Below are 18,121 nucleotides of genomic sequence, written 5' to 3'. Positions count from 1 at the left end.
AGAAATAAATAGCAGAAGAGTCAGGATCTTTTTGACTTTAGAGTTTGTAATTGGAGCCTCCCATTTCTGCAGATGGTGGCTCTGTTCTAAGAATAGCTTTTACCTGAAAATTCTGATCCCTTCTTGCAACTGGCAAGCAGGGGATTTTCAGGAAGGGATTGTTCTCAGGAAATATGGACACACCACTTCCTCCAAACAGTGGAAAAGTTGGAAGTGAACACACTAGTTTCATTATTTCCCTTAGCCAGCTATTCAGTGGAAAATGTGCGTTTGCATACTCACTCACACTCTCTAAAGTAAGTAAACCCAGTAGAAAACTGGGCATATCCTTAGCAATCTGAATAAATGCCTTGTAGAGCTCGGTTACATGCTGGAGGAGTGTGAACACAGGACTAGGGGTCAGGGATTGCTGTATTTCAGATCTGGGCCAGACACTGATATACTGTGTGCCTGTGGTCAGGTCTCTGAGTCTTGCTGCCTTGGGATCCTAGGTACGATGAGAAGATCAAGTTAACTGTAAAACATCACTGTAAATGAAAAGCATTATCATAGCTGAGTATTGCTGTGGTGCTGGGAACTTGTATGGCTGCTTTGTTCCAACGCAGCAGCAGCTCCTCAAAGTTTGATTTGATCTAGAAATGATCATTGAGCCTTGGGCACAGAAAATGTGAAAAAGATGTGGATGGGTTGATCTAGGGAGGATCTACCACACCTTTCCATGGGGTTGTGGTTGCAGCATCAGGCTGAGTCTTTTAGCATCGTGGTGGGTGTTAGGATGGGTTAGAGTTACAGGGTCAGACTTTGTTATGTGTTCTCTGGGATCTCCATTTGGGAAACATGACTTCATTAATGTCAATGGTCATTGGTGAAACTGAGAGCAGAGTTGGGCCTACAGCAGTCCAGTCATGGCTTCTCAAGAGTTTGAATTTTTCTTGTCTAAAGCTGAGAAGGGGTAAGATGCCATCAAGAGCTCCTTCAGACCTTTCTTATGGTACACTGATAACCAGTGCACCAGGGAACCAGTACTGGGCAGATCAGATTCTGTCCTCCTGGTCACCTACCCATAAGAGGACAAATTGAGTATGATCTCTCATTCTCTTAGGTATGGTAAGTATGGCAAAGTGAGGCAGTGCTGGTCTGGTCTGTTGAATTGTGTTCTCAGTAATTGATCTGCTCCCTTCCCAGTGGTTCTTTTGAAGGTTGCACATGCTTTAATTATGTATGCATGTCCTGTCAATGCATATTAATTGTGTTACGCTTCTCCTCTGCAGAGGGAAACTTGCCCACGGCTGAAGTGTAACTAATGATGCCAAACCTTCTCTGGAGGCGTGTGGTTGTTTTTTGTTTTGTTTCAATTCAGCCCTTCACCCTCCCTCCCTCTCTCTTCAGATGGAGTTGATTGGATTCTGCATTGTGCCTATGGTTGTGATTTCCCCCACCATCAGTTTTTGTGGCTAACCTAGTTCCTGTCTCTGGTTTTTTTGGGTGTCGCCGTCTGTGCTGTGGCCGTGTGCTCACTTGCATGCAGTTGAGGAAAGGGCCTCCGGTGCCTCCGCCTCCAAAAGTCACCCCCTCCAAGGAGATCAAGCAGGAGAACATCATCAGTCTGTTTGATGACAATTTTGTCCCTGAGATAAGTGTGACAACCCCTTCGCAGGTTAGCCGCTATGCCCTGCCTTATATTTGTCTGCCTCTGAACTTTTCCTTTTGACCTTTTTTCTTTTTGGAGGTGTCAAGCCATGAAACCTGGTCAGGTGAAGGAGGAAGGCAAGCTCAGCATTGGACCTCAGAAGGCAAAGGGTTAGATAGGAGGCTACCTTAGAGAGGACGGTGGCTAGAAGGCAGCTTTGACTAACACGTTGCCCTTTGAGAGCTTTCATTCATAGAAGAAACAGGAGAAATGCAGCTGGTGAAGACGCCAGAAAGTAGTCACTGCATTTGTTCAGAAGTAGTGTGCATGGATTATGGCTCCCCTCATATCCCATGATATGCTTTCTCCAGACCCACTGATCCAGGGTGTGGATGAAGCATGTATTTTCTGCTCTTGTACATCGCCAAGTGCTGACCCTGGCATCTCTGCCAGTTCTGGGAGAAGGCAGTTTTGTGCTCTCTATGCTTTCACGCATGGACTTTGCGGTTTAAAGCCCACACCTGCACAGGAAAGGCCAACAGGAATGGCATGAAGTTCTCTTGGCAGAGAATAGGTGCTTCCAGTTTAGATGAGCAGGACTGTGCCAGCTGTGAATTCAGGACTGCTGACACAGTCTGTCACTCTTCAACAGCCAGCGGTTCCCATCAGACTATTTCTTTCTTCTCATGTGGCACCTTTTGAAGGCCTGAAAAAGGAAAAACATTTTCAAATTACATATTTTCCTCTTCATTTTCCTTTCGATTTACATCACTGCAAGAGAAGATGCCCAGGTGGGGAATTCTGTGTTGGATCTAGGAGAATGGCAGTCCTTATGTATATAGGAGCCTGACCAGATTTCTGGCTGTATCATGAGATACCTGCATCTACTTTTTTTTTATATATATACGTATATATATATATTTTTTTTCTTTTTTCCTAAATGCTTGTTAAAACACAAGTAATGTCTCTATCAGTGCTCATCTGTGACTCATTCCCTAACTTTTCCTTGCATCATGCTGCTCCATTGCCTCTGGTTTGCCACCTTCCACCCAGCTGCTGAGGAGCAGAGATGGAGTGTGGGGGGGAAGGAAGTCTATGTCTGATTTTGCATTGCAATAGATAAAGCTTGCAGAGCAGAGAGATGATTTGACAGCATTGTTGGAAGGCGGGGACTACAGGCAGCTGAGCAACTCTCTATCATTTTCTGTGCTTCCTTCTCCTGTATCATAATGGACAGCTCTGTCTGCCCCATGGTTTATATCATGTATTTCCATGTGAATGCCAGCCCTTAGTCAGATGTACTCTTCTGCACCTGATCAGTGCTCTGACCCAGGATGGGATCTGCTGTGACTTTCAATCAGATGAGAGTTCTGAGGGAGGACTCTGGTTGCCAGAATAATCTTCACTGAAGCCACTGGTGTTCAGTGTGTTGCCCAGGGCCATTCCTGTCAGACGTCATAGCTCCAATGAGCTGTCTTGTGGGAGATCTGGGTAAAGGCAAGGGGTCCTAGCCCTTGCATGTAAGTCTTGAATGGCAGGTAAGATTATATCATGACTGAAGCTTTGGTGTCTCACTACCAAACAAAACTAAAGATTGGGATTGGAGCCTCCCTGATGGGTGGTCTGGATGTGCTAGAGGAGTGTACCAGAATGCCAGTTGGTTTTTGCATATTGGTCAGGGTTTATTATTGTGAGATGGGAGAGCTTGGTTCCTTGCCATCATCCTAGTGGATCTCAAAAAGAGATGTTCATAAGGGGGAAAAATTCTATAAAAGAATTGGAGTAAGAGGAAACTAGAGGAGGTGAAAATGATGGTGGTGTGGCTTGTATTTAGAGCACTTTCTCTTAAATGGTGTCTCTTGCTAATTTCCAGGAGTTTTTCCATTGTGGGGCTATGATATAATTGTGGAGACCAACGTGCCACACTGTGTGTGTTGTTGGAAAGGTAGCTGAAGCAGTAGGGCCAGTGAGCTGGGAGGTCAGTGGAAACAGGAGCGAATCCTCCTGGGCTTCCTGGAGAGCAGCTTCCTCTGAAGCTGAGTAGAAAGGAGTGTCTTGTACTGGTTAGGTTAAATCTAAAGCCCAAAAGTGATAGTTCAGTTTTGAATACTAATGAGTCATGTTCTTAGTAGTGACTGTTTTATTAATGGTAATCAGTGAAGGTGCCATCATTGTCTTTAGAGTGTTAATCAGTCGAAGGGAGTTATTCTGCTGACTTTGAAGAGAGTAGCAGAGCCTCTAAAATTTATGCTTTGTTAGAAGACTCATGTATGCATGTTTCTGGGATGTCCAGAATTGAAAACCACTGAAAACAGCATTTTTGGATTGAGGAGTGATTCAAATCCCTTAGCTAGGGTGAGCTGCCATATTCTGTGTTTGTGTCTCCAGAAGGCAGGAGGTAATTAGGAGCTTTGGGAGTTAGCTCTAAGGCCTTTCAGACTTGCCTTCCAGCAGTTTGAGTGGTTTTCTGCCTGGATTCATGTTCCTGAGATAAGCTGTATGGATGGCAGCTCTTCTGATTGGGCCTTCAGTACAAAGGCAGCTGGATGAGCTATGGGGAATAGATATACATAGAAGAGAAGCCCTTCTGAGTCATCAGTGGCAGTGATCCTTTTGACCACAGCATGTCAGCTGCTTACACCATATCAGCGCATTTGGCTAGGTGGGAAGATGAATGAGTCCGGTGGAAAAGGCTCAGGTTTGGTTTACAGTGGCACGCATGCGAACTGCCTGTGATTATAGGCACCAAGCAGTCAGGAAACACATCAGGTGTTTGCATTGCCACCATGTCTTCTGTGCTTGTAGCCTTAGCTACTGGATATCACATACCCTCCCTCAACTGTGCGCGTGTGTGTGTCTAATGCTCGTACTGCTTTTCTTCCTCACTGCTGCCAAGTTTGATGCCCCTGGGCCCTTCCAGGAGGGAGCCAGCCTGTTGGATCTGGATTTTGATCCCATTAAACCAGATGCCACTGTGGGGAAGACCCCCACACCTGCCTCCCAGGTTGGTTCATATCACCATTCCTTCTCCCTTCATTACTGACTTGTTGCCAAGTGTGGCATGACCTGCACCCATGTGAATGATAATGTGGACTTGAGCTGTGGGTGGCTGGGCTGGGTGCCCAGACCTGTGCCTTGCAGAGGGGCACCTTGGTCTTCTGTGCTGGATGTGTAAGTCCAGCGAGAATCAGGTGGCTATTAGCCTGGCCACAGTCTGGCACCAGGTGTTTGTGGGATGCTTGTGCTTTGCTCTGATGATCTACTGATCGACAACTCGTTCAACTTAATGTATGTCCCGCCCTAGATTAGCTATATGGATTTAAACTGTTACTCTGTGGATGGGAATTCAGCCTCAGTTCTGTGCTTCTGCTATAAATTGCTCTCAAAGGGATTTTTAATAAACAGACACTCTCATAATCTGCAGTTACTTAAGGTGAATAAAGCTGTAGATGGATATTCAAGTGATGCGAAGCCCTTCTTTTCTGGCTATAACATAACCTCTGTTCATAGTTAAGAAGTAGCTTCCTCCCTGAGCATAGTGCTGCACAGTGCAGTATCAAAAAGCAAGATGGCTAATTCTGGTCTGGCCTGTACCTGGTCCTGTTCGCTCTCAGAGGCAGGTGGGCTGCACTTCATTTTATGTCTAAATGGCTGTGGGCTTTGAAGCGCATCTTGAATTTGGCTGTTGTCCTCACTGAGACTTTCCTTTTTGTATGTATGAAATGGTTAATTTTTGCTTGTGGTTGCCATTAAAATTTATAATAAACATAATTGGGATGTTTACAGTATTTTTCCAGTATCATCATGTCAAGTAGGCCTGTATGACACAGATTTTTTGTAGCAATAAGACCTCTCTTATTAGAGAGCTCAAACATTAGGCATTTGATTCTTCTACATTAAAATACTGTACCTGCAAAATACTAGTTATTATCATAGTTTGATACACACCAAGATGGCAAGCTACCACTTTCTGGAACTTTAAGTGGGCAGATTGGCATTTCATGTCTGCTTGCCTGACAGAACAAGCTGCATGTGAGGGTAAGCTTTTTTTTTTAAATTCTTTTACTGGGATTTTTTTTTTCCCTGAGTCACCAGTTATGACTTGGATAATTGGGTATGCTGGCATAGGATATGAGTATAAATTTGACTTAAAATGGAATTATTTATTACCCTTCCAGCAAGCAACAAATACTACACTGAGTGGGTTTTTCAAAACTGCTCAGCAATAGCATATTTGGTGTTCTAATGTAATTATTATTAGCTTCAGAAGTCATTAAAAGAAAGAGTCTGAAATCAATACTTTCAAATGGTAACCACAGTATAAAACCTAGCAAAACCCACGTAGTTTTCAAAGCAGTCAAATTTATTTCCTAAAGGATGGGCACTATGGCAAAGAGGTTAAGATATTTCACTATTTATCCAAAGACACCAGCTGAAGTCTTGTTCTGAGATCATGCTAACTCTAACGGGTGTGGATATATGGGAGCATATTTAACCCTGATGGACCACAAGCTCAGGAGGGTTTTTTCTCTGGTGATGTGGTCTGCCACTGGTAACTGAATGTGGCTTGGCTGTCTCCCTTCATACCAGAGGCAGACAAAACCCTTACTCAAATGCCTTGGTACTTAAATTTGAATATGCAGTGGGGAGGGGTGTATAAATTCAGGTACTAAAAAAATATTTTTAAAAAATGCAGAGATAAGCGCTGTTGAATGTGTATGTCTGCTTCAGTCTGATCAGCATCTGTAATGTTTGTACTCACTGAAATAATCATGTATAAACATGTTTTGTTTTTGTTGCTCTTTGACATGCTTAGTCTTTACCTTGGGATTTATGGGAGGTAAGAACTTCATATGGCTTTCATCTCTCATCATGTACTGTGCATGTGCCAGTGCCATCTCTGTGCGCATACCTGTCTCCTTTCCCTCGCTGCTTTTCCTTTCTGCACACCCCAAATCAAAGTTGCTCCATGTGCTGCTGAACCCACTTTTGCACCTTCTGTGAAGCCCCAGGGGCAGCTACATGTTTGCAAGTCAGGTCTGGCACTCTGAAATTTATGTCTCCAGCAGTGCACAACCCCATTGCCTTTCCCTGCTAATTCATTCATCTTTCCTTTGGCATGATGTTGTGACGTTCTCCCCAAACTTAATCCCACTGTGGCATCATCCTCACGCTCCGCTCCCCAGTATTTCCTAAATTCTGTACATCCCATTGGTCTTGTGTGCGATTCGTAAATGTCTCAGCTGCCTCACATCCTTACTGCCTGTACCCTTGGGTATACATAGATGTTTGGAATTATCTGTGGTGTTTGCTGTTCATTCACCATCGTTGCCAGAAAGGCTGATGTGAAATAGCTCAGCCTGTGTCTACACTGAAAGTTGAGTGCAGGTCCAAGGCTTACCTGGCATCTGCCTCAACCTCAGCTTTGGAGCTTGCTGACAAGGGAAACCCTACACATGCTCTGCATCTGAACCAAAGCCAGAGCCTCATTTATGCCCTCTAGATATATCGGGCCTGGGAAGTCTCACATTGCCATAGATTAGCCTATTGGGAGATATTTCAAGCACAACTACTTTTGAACCCCTCTGGACAAAGAGCCAGCAGTGTGGAAAGAAAATGCTTGGCCTGGGTACTCAAGCCTTCTGTTTGAGCTGGCTATATCCCATGGTGTAGATGTAAGCTTATGTCCTTGGCTTATGCTGGGGAATCAGTCCTGCCAACCTTTCCATTCTGAAGGCCAGATCATCAGCTAGAGTCAGTACTTGGGAGGACATGACTTAAGCCTTGCTGAGAGCCTGGCCCAAGGACTCACTGTGGCCAGCGCTCTCCTTCACAAGAGCTTGGGTCATGTCAAGAAAGATGTTTCCCTTGTGTATCAGCCATCAGTGTTTAACATCTGTCATTCCCCTGTATGTGCATTGTCAGTCTGTCTTAGTACGAAAGAAAAGAAATCTGTGTTTTTGCAAGGAAAGGTCTCATGCCTTTCAAGTGGGTGGGCAGGGGTGAGGTATGACTGTATCCGATTGAGCTGTGCTTACAGTCTGGGGTGTAAAAAGTGTTTTGGGCCGTTTCTCCCATCCTGGAAACTGATTTCACCCAAAGGACAATTTAATCAACCGGAGAATGCTACTAGACAAGATGTTCCCACCATGCCGATTCTCACCTTTGCATACCATACATGGTTAAAGAGCAGAGCTCCCTATAACTGGGGAATCCTCCTCTTCAAATCTTCTGACCTGTTTTTGCTCTAATGTTGTTCTTAGCTGTTGATGAGAGGAGACTTGTTGCATGGTTACCTAGTCCCATATGCCATGAGGTTAACAACTGCGTAGAAACTTGGATGCAGCACAACTTGCTTAGTTCTGCCGACTGGGACACTTGCATTTGGTGTGTATGATGCTGCTGTTGGAATAAGCAAAGCTTTCAAACCTGGCAACAGCAGTGAGCAATTCTTCCTCTTCTCCCTATAGTATCTTTCCATGATTGTAAATGCTTTTATAGGCCTTGGGATGCCCGCAGGTACATAAAATAGAAAAACAAGTAGCTGACATGAAAATGCCCTTTGTTGAAATCCAGGGGATTAATTTAGATTCGATTTCTCTGGTTATTAAATACTGTTTTTGCAAATTAGCTGCTTTTAAAGAGGGAGTTCACGTTGAGCTCCTTTTTACTTGTCCGCATAAAAACCATGGTTGGCCAGATAGAGTTGATCTGGCATCTGTCACAGTTCCAGTTTCACTGAATCCAAATAAAAAGCAACCTCTGAGTGAATCTGATTAAACAGGAGAAGCCTTTGTAGCATTTAATATGCATACATTTACCTTAGCACTACCAAAGTTCATGTGGGAATCCTTTGCAGGATGGGAGCAGCTCTGCTGTTGATAATATCCTCTGACAATATAGGCCTGTGGACATGGTGATGGGGAGACATGAGGAAGGATGTGCTTATACCCTTGTGCTCAGCACTGGTGAGGCCACACCTCGAATACTGTGTTCAGTTTTGGGCCCCTCACTACAAGAAGGACATTGAGGTGCTGGAGCGTGTCTAGAGAAGGGCAATGAAGCTGGTGAGGGGTCTGGAGCACAAGTCTTATGAGGAGCGGCTGAGGGAACTGGGGTTGTTCAGTCTGGAGGAGAGGAGGCTGAGGGGAGACCTCATCACTCTCTACAATTACCTGAAAGGGGGTTGCAGAGAGGTGGGTGTTGGTCTCTTCTCCCAAGTGACTAGCGACAGGACAAGAGGAAATGTCCTCAGGTTGCACCAGGGGAGGTTTAGGCTGGATATTAGGAAAAATTTCTTTACTGAGAGAGTGGTGCAACATTGGAACAGGCTGCCCGGGGAGGTGGTGGAGTCACCATCCCTGTAGGTATTTAAAAGACATGCGGGTGAGGTGCTTAGGGACGTGGTTTAGTGGTGGACTTGGCAGTGTTACGTTAACGGTTGGATTGATGATCTTAAAGGTCTTTTCCAACCTAAATGATTCTATGATTCTATGCGATAGGAGAAGAAAGCATGTGTTAAATGGCAACACTGGAGCAGCTGAAGGTAAAGTAATGGCTTTTTGTTAAATCAAGGATTTGGTTCTTCATTATTGCTGCTGTTATTAGAAGACTACTTGGAGCATTGTGCCAGTGCATGGCTGGTAGCCAGATGCGTGTACAGTTAAGGGTTACCATGGTCATTGCTGTACACTGGGCTTTTGTAGGGTTGGGACTATGACAATTACAACGTTAAGAAATCTGGATGATGCCTTGTTTTGAACGTGGTTGTATTCAGGGATATATGTGTTTACTAAATGTATGAGGCATGTAGTCATGCTAAAGCTGGTTTATTCACATGTATTAAAAATGGGAAATGTCTGTATAGCCATCTCTATTGTGCAAGTATAAAGTGGGTATCTGGTTAGATTCTGCAAAGAGGTGCTTGTGCTATCTGGTATAGAGAAGAAATGGATATAGACTGGCCACGAAGACACTCGGGCTGCAAATTTAGACCCCGAGACTCTTGTCAGGAGTATTCCCAGGTGCTGCCTGGCCAGTCTCCCAAGGGGCTGATCTGCAGCATTGATGCTACCAGATCCAACTTACTTCCTCCGTTGCTGCTGTTTCTGGGAGGGGCAAATGAATATCTTTAATTTTGTGTTAAAACAGAGTTAGCCTGACTTCAGGCAAGGGAGAATAAAAACTTGAACTGCTGGAAGTGTATCAGAGGTGTTTGGTTGGTCTTTTGTTGTGCACAGAAACCCCTGTCCCCAGGGTTCCTAGGATAGTCTCTACCAGGCAGTGATTTGTAGGTAATGCTGAATATTTCTCCCTGGTGGTGGCATCTTTTGTGCATTAGAAACTTCCTTCTCCACCAACACAAATGTGCGCATACATCATGCGGAATAGTCATAGCAAATTCTTACTAACTGGATATTCGCAACAGAATCCAAATTCATGACTCTTTGGGCCTATCGAAAATCAAATTGGGTGAAAGTTAGCGCAGTTTTCAGTTCAGTTTGATTCAGTGCTAATGTCATGTAGATGCTGGGTCCAGACTACGTTCCATATCTGGACACGTTATTACCATGCTCTTTTGTTTCTGGGAGTATGCAAAGGCTTAAATATTCCTTGATTGTTGATCCTTGAAAGTAGCCTATTGAGAGATCCTTGTCCCTTGGCATGCAAGCAAGACTTGTATTCACATACAAGTGGGCAATCTATATGTAATAATAGATACTGTGTATGTGTAAAGTAGGTCTGCGATTTAGATCATGAAAAGAAAGAGGCACACAGGATTTTTGGTGTTTCATTGATTTCTTCTGGAGTATTGCCTGCTGTGTGGCTGGAGTGAGGGAATGCAGGCTTTACTGTGATTTCACTGGGTTGCACAGAAAGAGGGAGACAGAAACCTAGCAAGACCCTGAGGTTTCTCACCTATTTGACAGCAGATGGCAGCAGTCAACAGCATAGAGCACTTGGACAGACTGAGCTGCACTTTTTTGCACACACAGGTAGCTGTAATGAGCATAACTGTCCACCTGGATGACTTTTATATTGCAGCCTGCAGAAGCAGCCCATGCAGGAGCTGAAGCAGCTGGATCAGAAGCAGCAACTGGAGCTGAAGCATCTAAAACCGAAGCTGATTCAGGATCGGTAAGCGCCTCGAAGGACAGCAGTCCCTTTTCTCTATCACATCCCTTTGTCATGCAGCAGATGCACGAGGCTGGGCTGGGAAAAGAGATGTGTGGCTGCTTGGAAAAACACATCCCTGCCACCCCAGCAGTTACAATGCTCTTATTCAGAGGCCAGACTTAGCTGTTGCATTTTTATCCGTGTAATGCTTAGGGAGAAGCTCTGCTGGAAGATCCACAAAAAGAACTGTCCCTTCACCCATGTTGTGAAGCCAGCCCACAGCCCATGCTGTACTAAGCTTGCGTTATCTGCTGGATTCCTCCTTGCTCGCCATTTACTTTACCTGCCCTGCCCTCTGTGCTCTGCCTGTGTCCCCTGAATATCCAGGGTTCCTCTTTTTTTCTGACACTGCCACCTTTTTGGGGGACTGGAGTAGGTCCTGTCTCATGGCCGCTTGGTTCCTATAGGATGTTGCATTTCAGTTGTCCATTCCACGAGGGCTCTATGAGAACTGTGTTGAGACCGCAGTGAATGGGAAATGTTGGGCATTATGGTCCCAGAAAAACTCTAAATCTTCTCTGCTCTTCTGCAGCCTTAAGCAAAGGAAGACAGCAGTCACCCCTCCTGCCTTTTCACTGCTGCCTCTGCTGTCCTTTGGGGTGTTTTTGTCACTGACTGGTGTGCTGGGAAAACCTGCTAAAGCCATGGGTAGGGTTGGGATGTGGATCCTCCAGGGTGGACTTGGAGCTGCAATTTTGGATTCTCTTTTCTCAGTGGTGTTTTTTTTTTTTCCTTCCCTGGCTGCTGCTGCCTACCAGACCTCTCTGCCTGCTGTCGTTGTGGAAACTTTCCCTGCTACTGTCAATGGCACTGTGGAAGGAGGTGCTTCGTCTGAAAGAGCTGACATGCCCCCAGGATTTCTGTTCAAGGTAAGTGCGTGGTGCTGGGGCACCAAGTTCCTGCTGATTTTTTTTCCTGTAATGAATTAACTACTTGCGCTCAGAATGGCCATGGGCTATACCATATTAAAAGGGAGAATGGAAGTTGAAGGAGAGATTCGCCTTCCTCTCCAGCAGCCCAGCTTCATGCAGTTCCAGGTGCTTCAAACAACTGTGTATGAGAGCATCGGTGTCTCAATGTCTGGCTGTGCTATATAACAAAACCCCTCCTTCTGTCTGCTGCAGCTATTTCTGTCTCTGGTGGTGTGGTAGTATCACTCATAGACTCTAGATAGTAGATAAGTTGTGCTCCAAATTGGAAAAATTAAACTTTGATGCAAGTGGCAAATGAAGAAGAGTTGGAAACACCAGTAGGGACAGACGACTTTGTGTTTGGGGAAATTAGAAAGCCAGGATGAAGAGCAAAAAATACAGGATTAGACAGGGAAGTCTGGTGGATATTCTGAATATGCCAAAGATCACTCGTAGCTTGTTTCAAAGGTGTGGAGGAAGGAGTGATTCTGGGTGAGGATAGGCTTTTCTTCTGCTTTAGTCACGTCCATGCATCATTTTTTTTTTTTCTGGGAGTTCTACCAAAAGCAGAAGAATGGCAAAACCCTGAAGAACAACAGGGGGCTCATCACATTTAGACTAGTTACTGGCAGCATTACAGACAGTAGTGCTCAAAGTGGAGAGCTGTGGTTTGAAGTAGGAAAGCTGTAACACAGATGTTCATAGAAATTAGGCTGAGTACCAAAGAGAAAACATGGCAGGATACAATCACTTGAAGATCCAAACTGATACTCTTCCTATGTTTCCTCTCCCAGCTTGCTGTGACAGAGATGGGAGGCTATAATCTCATACTCTTGCAGTCCAGCTGCAAAAAGAATACAGGGCACCATTTGAGTGAATATAGGCTTTCTACCCTGTGAGGTTTTTAGACCCATACCATGGGAATTCAACCCTCCTAAGGAAGGATGGGGAGGTGCTGATGCATAAGAAGTTGAATGAGACTCACCAGGATGTCCTTGTGGCAAAGGCGAGCTGCATGCCAGGCTGCGTGAAGAAGCACGTAGCCATTAGAATAAGGGAAGTGGTTATTCCCGTAGATGTGGCATCTGTGATCCAAGCTTGCCCTGCCTCAAGCAGCAGGTTGGATCAGATGACCTCCAAAGGTGCCTTCCAACCTGAATCATCCAGTGAATCAATGAAGTGGAAAGCCTTGTCACCCGTTACAGAGTTGGGTGCGAGAAGGCTGGCCTCATCCAAGCTCTCCTCTCCTCTCTCCATAGGTCCAGGCCATGCATGATTACACAGCCACTGACAGTGACGAGCTGCAGCTGAAGGCCGGGGACGTGGTGCTTGTGATTCCATTTGAGAACCCTGAGGAGCAGGTGAGTGGGGAAGACAGGGTGTAAGCCTGGGCTGGGAGGAGCTAAAGAGATTCCCAGAGCTGCTTCTTCCTCCACTAACAGTTGGCTGGCTGGATGCAGAGCCATCAGTGGCTGGGAGCTGGCAGGAGAGCCAGTTGTCCTTGAGCTTGAGATTGGCTTCCTGTAACAGAGGGGGAGGACTCTGCTTGTGATTGGAAAGTGAAAACATTATCCTGCATAAAGCATGTGAAATAGCCATGGCTTCCTGTCCCTATCAGGGCATTTGAGCCAATACAATGGCTTCCTTGATCAGGGAGCCCAACAGAGCCCTTATTTTGCCTCCTCACTGCTCCTAAACATGATGAATATTCCCTGTGACCACTGCAGTGCAGACTCCTGCATTGGCAGGAGTGATCCACAGCTTATGATGATATTTTCCTCCCCTTTTTGAGAAATGCTGGAGCTCTGAGAAAGCAGCTTGCTGTCGATGATGTCTTGCACTACAGCATAGCAATGGCTGTTTCCAAAAGACAGTATTTGGTCAGGAGGTGGCAGTAGAACCAAAGGCTGGAGCGGGTTGCTCAGCTCCAGAGAACAGTCTTACTGTCCGTCTCCAACAGGAATTTAATTGGCAATGTTTTTCTTTAATCTGAGCTCTTTCTAGAAGCCTTGAGTAAATACTCCTCACTTGCTGCGTTTGAGGGCTTCCAGCCGATAAAGTCTGCAGCAGTTTTACTATTTTGGCTGAGGGAGGTGGTGATTTTATAAAACTCATGCTCACGTCTCCAGGTTTTTGTTTGGAAAAGGAAGGGAATTCTCCAAATAGATTCAGTAGTCACCAGCTCTTTGAGTTTGGCCAAGCCCAGACAAGATCTGGATTCCACAAGGGATAAACGGAAGGTGATGTAGTTCACTGGCCACAGAAGATGTGGATCCTCTTTGTTGCTCAGCTGTTGGCTTTGTGAATTATGGAGGCAGATCGTGCTGCTGCTTGTGAAATGGGAGCTATAATGTCCTGGCAGTTCCCAGAGAGCTAGGTGCTCTGGGGGAAAGGGTTGTATGGGGAAGAGGCAGTGATTCCTTCTGGAGACAGGACTCTTCACTGAGTGGGACTGCCTTGCACAAGCATTTGTGAGCATTTCTTTCTCAGAAAGCTTTCTGAATGGGAAATGAGTGGCAGCTCCCCTAGTTTCTGTGGTAGGAGATGGCATTTGTGGAGCAGCGTTTTTCAATGCCCTATGTTTGCACTCTAGCTGGATGTGGGTGCAACAGCCATGAACTCGAGACTCTCCAAGCTGCAGAGGGTGAGCTCTGAGTGTTGCTAACATGGTGCTGTAGCTGCACTGAAGCCCTCTAACCCTCCTATAGTGTATCCTGTGCTACAGCTCATTTCCCTAACCTCGACCATACCCAGCCAGAAAATGTTGGCTGTTAACATGTGCATGAACTGTGCACGTGAGTGGAGGAAGCTTAGGATAATAGACTGTGATCCGTGTTCCCATCCTGCAGCTTAGGTGTCAGTTTGTGGGTACATCAGCCGGGCCTGGATTCATCTCTCTTGATAGAAGAAAGGACTGAGGGCACCAATGCTTCTAAGCTGGCACTTTTAAGTGGTGTGGTTCAAAATTGGCAAGGGTCAATCTGCGTCCTCGTGTCTAATCCCTGCAGCTGAGGAGACCCTTTGTAGCAGGATGCAGTAGGAGCGATGCATGCTGTATGGCACAGATGCGATGTGCAAATGGATGAGCTTTTGTGCTTGCCACGCTGTGAGCTGGAAGCTGCCTTCCAGACACTTGGGCCCAGCATCTTCCACCTAGTCGTTTGTCTTCCTGATTTATGGCACGTCGGTCCTTCCACAGCCCCTGCAGCTGGCTGCTGCAGATGGGCTCCTGTCTCATGCCATCCCCATGACATCCCCTGAATGCTCAAATCTAAGGCAGCAGCAAGGGCTAACTGAGCCTGCAGGCACCTAGTACAGCCTGCAAGGAGCAGGGAATTTGGATACAATGGCTAGTCTGCCACATCAAATATGCAGAAAACAGGACAAGAGGGCAAAAGCTGCAAAATGGCAGCAGAAAGCAATAGGTGCCCCATGGATCACCCCTGGTGAGGGCTGCATCACTCCTGCACTGTGCAGGTACGTTTTTAAAGAACATGTTTCAAAGGAGGCATTGCTTGGCCTTGGCTAAATACCCAGGTAACTCCTGCCAGTTCCAGGAAAGAAGTGTCAGAACACCTGTGTGAACCACATGCACACATGCCCCATTTCCCCACAGCTTAGAGCATCTGGTTGCCTGAGCGCTTCTGCCCTGGCAAGTTACGTAGTTGAATGTGATAACATATCTCTAAATGAGCCTGATGCATGCTTTGCCCAGAGGAGTGGATGCAGAGCAGGCTGTTGAGTTTGGAGGCAGTGGTCCCCCGTGCAGCTCTCTTGCCTAATGCTGCAGTCTTGACCCATAGGCTGCCCCACTGCAAATGACTCACATGAGTGGGTATATTTGCATGCTGAAGGGGTGCTCCAAGGTAGGCAGAGAGTAGGGTGGTTGCACACCTGAGCTGCAAGCAGTGCAGCCTTCCACCTTGAATATCTTGTCTCCCTCACGTGCTTTGGATGGAGCAGAAATCTTGATGCTAAGACACCCTGCAGGCAGAGGGTGGGAAGTCTGGTTCTGATCCTGAGCAGGTTCTACCAGGCAGGACTCCATTTGCCTCAGAGAAAATTCATCCCTGTTTATAGATGTATTTGGTGGCTAGGGAGGACTCCTGTGAGAGACCTGGAGTCTTACATCATGTGTAGCACAAGTTTGGGAGTTTAGCCAACCTCACCTTGCATCAAGCCCAACAGACTGCTGGGTTTTGGGAAGATGGGTTGAGCTCCTCAGCTCCCAGTTCTCATAGACCAGAATTTCAGCATAGCAAACAAGACTCATTTTGCCTGTACCACCTCTCTAAAATGCTAATCATCCAGGTGTCCTGACTGGAGCAGGGGATGGGCACCTGCAGGGAATGATTCATCCTTTCCAAAGACCTGTGTCTGAGATGAATAGGATGAATTGCACTGTGGAGCTGCCTGTCTCTTTTATGACTATGGAGAATGCTAGACTCCTCATGTTTAGATTGTGAAAGGTGAGATAAGTGATTCCCAGTCTGTAGCTCTAAAGACTTTCTTTTGCCAGAATTTCTCCTGCTTCAGTGGGTGTAAATTATCACATGTTTCTGTTACACTTGCTAATTGTTTACAATTTCACTGTCTCTAGACACTCTGGGTCAGATAGGAGTTTTGGTACTGGCTCTGGTGGGATGTAGCCTTCTCACTGTTTAAAGGGGAATGAAAGCTTTTTTTTCCTTCTTCCCTATCTTCCTCCTGGATTGTCTCCAAGACAAATATGAGCATGGCTTTGATAATGCCTTGACACCTCCTTGGCCTGCACTCTGTGAGAAAAATCCCTGCTCACATCTGTCCCTCAGCATCTGATCTCTGTCTTCTCCTCCAGGACGAAGGATGGCTGATGGGCGTGAAGGAATCTGACTGGATCCAGCATAAGGAACTTGACCAATGCCGAGGGGTTTTCCCCGAGAATTTCACAGAGCGAGTGCAGTGAAAGCCCAAGCCCACCAGCCACATTTCTGCTGGAAGAAAGCAAGTTTTCTGGTAGATAATTGAAAAAGAACAGCGAAATGAAAAGAAGAGAGAATTTTAAAGGAACAGAACTCTGAAAAAGAAGTCAACTTAAAGGGTGTGTTCTTCTCAAAGGGCAAGGTTTCAGAAGTAAATTAAAATTCAGTGTTACGAAAATATATACCTATTAATAATAATAAGGCAAGTCAAATACCCTCTTCCCCCTTGGGTTTTAACAGCATTTGGATTCAGAGGACTGATGCGGAAGCAACTCAGTGTGGTTCTCTAAATACTGCATTGAATGAATTGGCGAGATATCAGTCTGATCCCTGGAAAGGCAGCATTTGTCTAATGGCTTGAGAGTAGAAGCTGCGTTTGCTTTTGGGTGGATTCATCTGTGTTGTCTTGAAGGTGGCTTGCATGGCAACCATAAAAATTCAGCCTTCCTTACATGTTCAACCTACAGTAGGCCAAACTTCCTGTTAGGCTGTTGAAAAAAATATTTAGTGTATAGTGTTCACCAATACAATGTGTGTGTGTGTATTTTATTTTCTTCCTTTAAAACAATGTTACACAAACTGTGATTTTGTACATGTAAAGATAGAAGAAACTACATGGAAAGGGCATGGAGAAGATGAGATGTGTAAAGCTATGCTCACAGAATCACTAAGGTTGGACAAGACCTGTAAGATCATCAAGTCCAACCATCAACTAACACCGCCATGCCCATTAAACCATGTCTCACAATGCCTCGTCCACACGTTCCTTGAACACCTCACTCAGTCCACCTCATGCACCTTGCTCAGTCCAAAGTTCTTTCAAATGCGGACACCTAAATTCTCTCGGACTAGGCCTGTGAAATGCTAAGGCGAATGGACAAATTCAAGAGGAGAAACAAGAAAAAACAAGCGGATGCCATTTAGATGGTTCTGAAATTTAGGAGAGGGAATCCTCTGCCTCCAAAACCCCCTGTAGGTGGTTTCAGAAAAGCTTAGATTCATGTAGATGGAAGATAGCTCTAAAATCTGTCTGGTTAGAAAACTTGCTTTTAAAGAAGGAGATAAGGGAAGAAAAATTTTTTTTCTGAAAGAATGTCTAAGAAAAAACACCAAGGAAAAAACAATTCACCTTCTGTGTTTTCAATTGGCATTGTTATTTGTGGAATTGTATTTCTTGTTTTCCTTTGAAGAGTTCTGTAAGTGAAATATTGGTAGATCAGCTTTCTCCAGTGCTGTGCTGGTGATCAAGTTAACCTCTGTGAAAACTGGACTCTTGAAATACTCATTTAAAATGGCTGCATGACTTCATGATATTTTAATGCATTAGAAAGGAAGGCAAGAATATCAAAGTGTCAGTGTCAAGAAGACACTCTGCAGTCCAATACTGACGCTGAGACCTTTCCTGTATCTTTCCTTTGCTCCTGTTTGTTTTTGAGGTTTTT

General features: G+C 45.4%; 1 protein-coding gene across 4 annotated transcripts in view; it reads left to right on the top strand.

Moving 5' to 3' along the window:
• BIN1 (bridging integrator 1) overlaps positions 1 to 17,740 on the top strand; it is a 97,044-nt gene extending 79,304 nt beyond the window's left edge. For 2 of the 4 annotated variants that reach the window (XM_059820831.1, XM_059820830.1), the window contains 3 exons: positions 11,566 to 11,676; positions 12,978 to 13,079; positions 16,556 to 17,740. In XM_059820831.1, the coding sequence (XP_059676814.1) occupies positions 11,566 to 11,676; positions 12,978 to 13,079; positions 16,556 to 16,663 (321 nt within the window). In that variant the 3' untranslated portion in view covers positions 16,664 to 17,740. Of the gene's footprint in view, positions 1 to 1,528; positions 1,658 to 4,526; positions 4,635 to 6,446; positions 6,471 to 10,675; positions 10,769 to 11,565; positions 11,677 to 12,977; positions 13,080 to 16,555 lie in introns of all 4 variants that reach the window. The other 2 variants (XM_059820828.1, XM_059820829.1) reach the window with 2 other exon arrangements.
• The last annotated feature ends 381 nt before the right edge of the window (positions 17,741 to 18,121 follow it).

Source organism: Gavia stellata, chromosome 8 (genome assembly GCF_030936135.1).
Source record: "Gavia stellata isolate bGavSte3 chromosome 8, bGavSte3.hap2, whole genome shotgun sequence".
NCBI lineage: Eukaryota > Metazoa > Chordata > Aves > Gaviiformes > Gaviidae > Gavia > Gavia stellata.
This window is presented reverse-complemented; position numbering and strand designations above follow the sequence as displayed.